Source organism: Hippocampus comes, unplaced genomic scaffold, assembly GCF_001891065.2.
Source record: "Hippocampus comes isolate QL1 unplaced genomic scaffold, H_comes_QL1_v1.1 scaffold270, whole genome shotgun sequence".
NCBI classification, from domain to species: Eukaryota; Metazoa; Chordata; class Actinopteri; order Syngnathiformes; family Syngnathidae; genus Hippocampus; species Hippocampus comes.
This window is the reverse complement of record NW_017805631.1, coordinates 309,859-312,801: the sequence shown is the minus strand read 5'-3', so window position 1 is coordinate 312,801 and position 2,943 is coordinate 309,859. Positions and strand designations below refer to the sequence as shown.

At 43.8% G+C, this 2,943-nt stretch overlaps 1 protein-coding gene across 1 annotated transcript in view; it reads left to right on the top strand.

The window, feature by feature from the left end:
• The first annotated feature begins 2,211 nt into the window (after positions 1 to 2,211).
• Positions 2,212 to 2,943, top strand: part of tmem129 (transmembrane protein 129, E3 ubiquitin protein ligase) — a 9,428-nt gene continuing 8,696 nt past the window's right edge. The window contains exon 1 of the mRNA XM_019881659.1: positions 2,212 to 2,674. Within this exon, the coding sequence (XP_019737218.1) occupies positions 2,470 to 2,674 (205 nt within the window). The 5' untranslated portion in view covers positions 2,212 to 2,469. The remainder of the gene's footprint in view (positions 2,675 to 2,943) is intronic.

The window sequence follows — 2,943 nt, the reverse complement described above, 5'->3', positions numbered from 1 at the left end:
GCACGCGCAGAGACGTGTGTGTGTGTGTGTGTGTGTGTGTGTGTGTGTGTGTGTGTGTGTGTGTGTGTGTATATATATATATATATACACACACACACAATTTTTGGTACCCAAATGAGACTTTTAGCATGTCTCGAGAGGTTTTTGGCCCACTATTCATCATCACACTGCTCCAACCTTCTTAGGTTCGAAGGTTCCCTTTCCAGGCTGTTGCAGCGTCTTTCACGGATGTCCAATAGTATTTCTGTCAGGAGTCTTCAGAGTAGCCCAATGTTTTGCTCGTAGCCATTTTTTTAAATAGCTCTGTGTGTTTGTGTTTTTATCCTGTGGGAAGACCCATGACCTGCAACCAAGACCCAAGTTTTCTGACACTGAGCAGCACATTTCAGTCAGAAATGCCTTGATCGGCTTGAGCTGTGTTAGCCCAGCACATGTTCAAGCAGATCTTCTCTGAGTTTCGTTGGATGAACAGACACACAGGATAGTATTAAATTACAGCACGGATGTCAAACTCGTTTCTGTCGCCGGCCACTTTGGAGTTCCATTTTCCCTCGGCAGGCCGTTACGACAGAAACAGAATAAATGTTTAATCATCTCTTCGCATAACATATACACAACCAATTGATGGTGCAGAGGTCCAGGCTTGTATTCCGGGCACCGGCCTTCCTGTCTGGTGTTTGCATGTTGTGGGTTTTCTCTGGGTACCCCGGTTTCCTCCCCCATTCCAAATATATGGACACCCAAGTGTCCCGAGGTGTGAGTGTGAGCGTGATTGTTTGTTGTTTGTCTCTGTGTACCCTGCGATTGGCTGACAACCATTTCAGGCTGTGCCCCGCCAACTGCCCACAGACAGCTGTGATAGTCTCAAGCATGCCTGCGATCCTCGTGAGGATAAAGCGGATCAGAAAATGGATGAATAGATGTTCGTTTGAAAAGTATAGGTTTTTGACCATATACCCATACTTTATGGACACCCTCTACTTCGTTGTAGCACCTTTGTGGTCATAGGCTGCATTCAAGGCAAAGCATAATGTACAATATGGTAAACATATTTTGCTTTATCCTTACATGAATGTTTCTATTCGAAATAATTTCACGTAACACAACGTGATTTGTACGGATTGAGTGAAAATATGGCGTAATCTCACTACATGGAGTGATTTGGTGAAATCAATTACCGGTAAATGATTTGACGATAGCATATTCCTTTATTTGCACAAGTTAAGGAAATAATGAAGAAAGTTTTTTGGAGGTAAAAAAATGTGTTGTGGTGAACCAGAACGACAACTATTGGAATCAGACATCGTTGTTGTTGACATTCACTTTGAACGCCTTGTGGTCGGAAGTGCAACAATACGAGTGGGATCATTCCGATTTCCCACCTTCTTCGAATGCAGCATTCGAAAAGCACTCGGTCTTTTTGGGTACGAGTTTGACGGCGTGGCACAGCTGCGTGTGGCAATATTTGCCCAATCGGCTTTGCAAGAACACTCCGATTCCGTCAGATTCGAATGCAGCATTCGAAAAGCACTCGGTCTTTTTGGGTACGAGTTTGACGGCGTGGCACAGCTGCGTGTGGCAATATTTGCCCAATCGGCTTTGCAAGAACACTCCGATTCCGTCAGATTCGAATGCAGCATTCGAAAAGCACTCGGTCTTTTTGGGTACGAGTTTGACGGCGTGGCACAGCTGCGTGTGGCAATATTTGCCCAATCGGCTTTGCAAGAACACTCCGATTCCGTCAGATTCGAATGCAGCATTCGAAAAGCACTCGGTCTTTTTGGGTACGAGTTTGACGGCGTGGCACAGCTGCGTGTGGCAATATTTGCCCAATCGGCTTTGCAAGAACACTCCGATTCCGTCAGATTGCAAGATCCCAGTTCCGTTGGAACAAATAAGCCATAAAGACGCGTTACCGCCTCGAAAAAGCTTTTTCTAAATTTACAGAGACGTTAGTAAAAAGTAGGCGCTGTTAATGGAAATGCATATGTCCCCTTTAAATAGTTAACGTCATATGTTTTTGCAAACTTTTAAAATAGAATGGAAGTCTACATTTGAATCACAAAACAAAAAAATATTTGTCCGCGGATGTAACAGCCAATCAAAATGCACATGAGCTGTCACGCATAGAAAATACATTTTAGGTTTTAAGCTAGTGACTTCTTGTATTTGTTTGAAAGTAATGTGGTCGACTCGAAGCTGTTGTACGAAAATATTTATATTGGATACACGTTTCCACCTAAATGTGTCGGTTAATTTAGTTCCTCTTTGAAATCCATAGATGGCGGTAAAGAGTCGCTTGCCAAACACCAAAGGGCGAGTAGAAGGCGAGTGTGGGCAGGAAGGTTTCGACTTGAACGCGTGTTCTGCATTATTTACGCAAAGAAGAAGAACCCTGTCAGGAAGGAAACAGAAGAGCGGTAGCGGAAATCCTCTCTCTGTTGATGGATCCTTTCAACTGACCAAAACATGGAAAGCCCAGAGTTGACGTTTACTTTAGCATACACAGTTTGCTCCCTGTGCTTCGTCTTTACGCCCAATGAATTTCGTTCGGCCGGTTTGACCATCCAAAACCTCTTTTCGTCTTGGTTGGGAAGCGAAGAGATGGATTTCGTACAGTACCACGTCAAGAGGAGTAGCACTACCCTCCTTGTCCACTCAGCACTTCCACTCGGTACTGCTCGTAACAGGCTTTGAGTAAAACTCTTGTAAAGATCTTGATCATATTGGCCCGCTACAACACTACATGCTAGCCTATACTTAATATTGATGTTCTTCCAAGTAACTACACGTACTCTGTAGTACACAGTGTAGAGGGACAGCATTAAGATAATTTCTGACCAGAATAATTTGTCATGATGACAACTCCCTCCCTGCTCCCTGATACACTAATGTCATGTCAATGTACACACACACACACACACACACATGTGTGTATATATA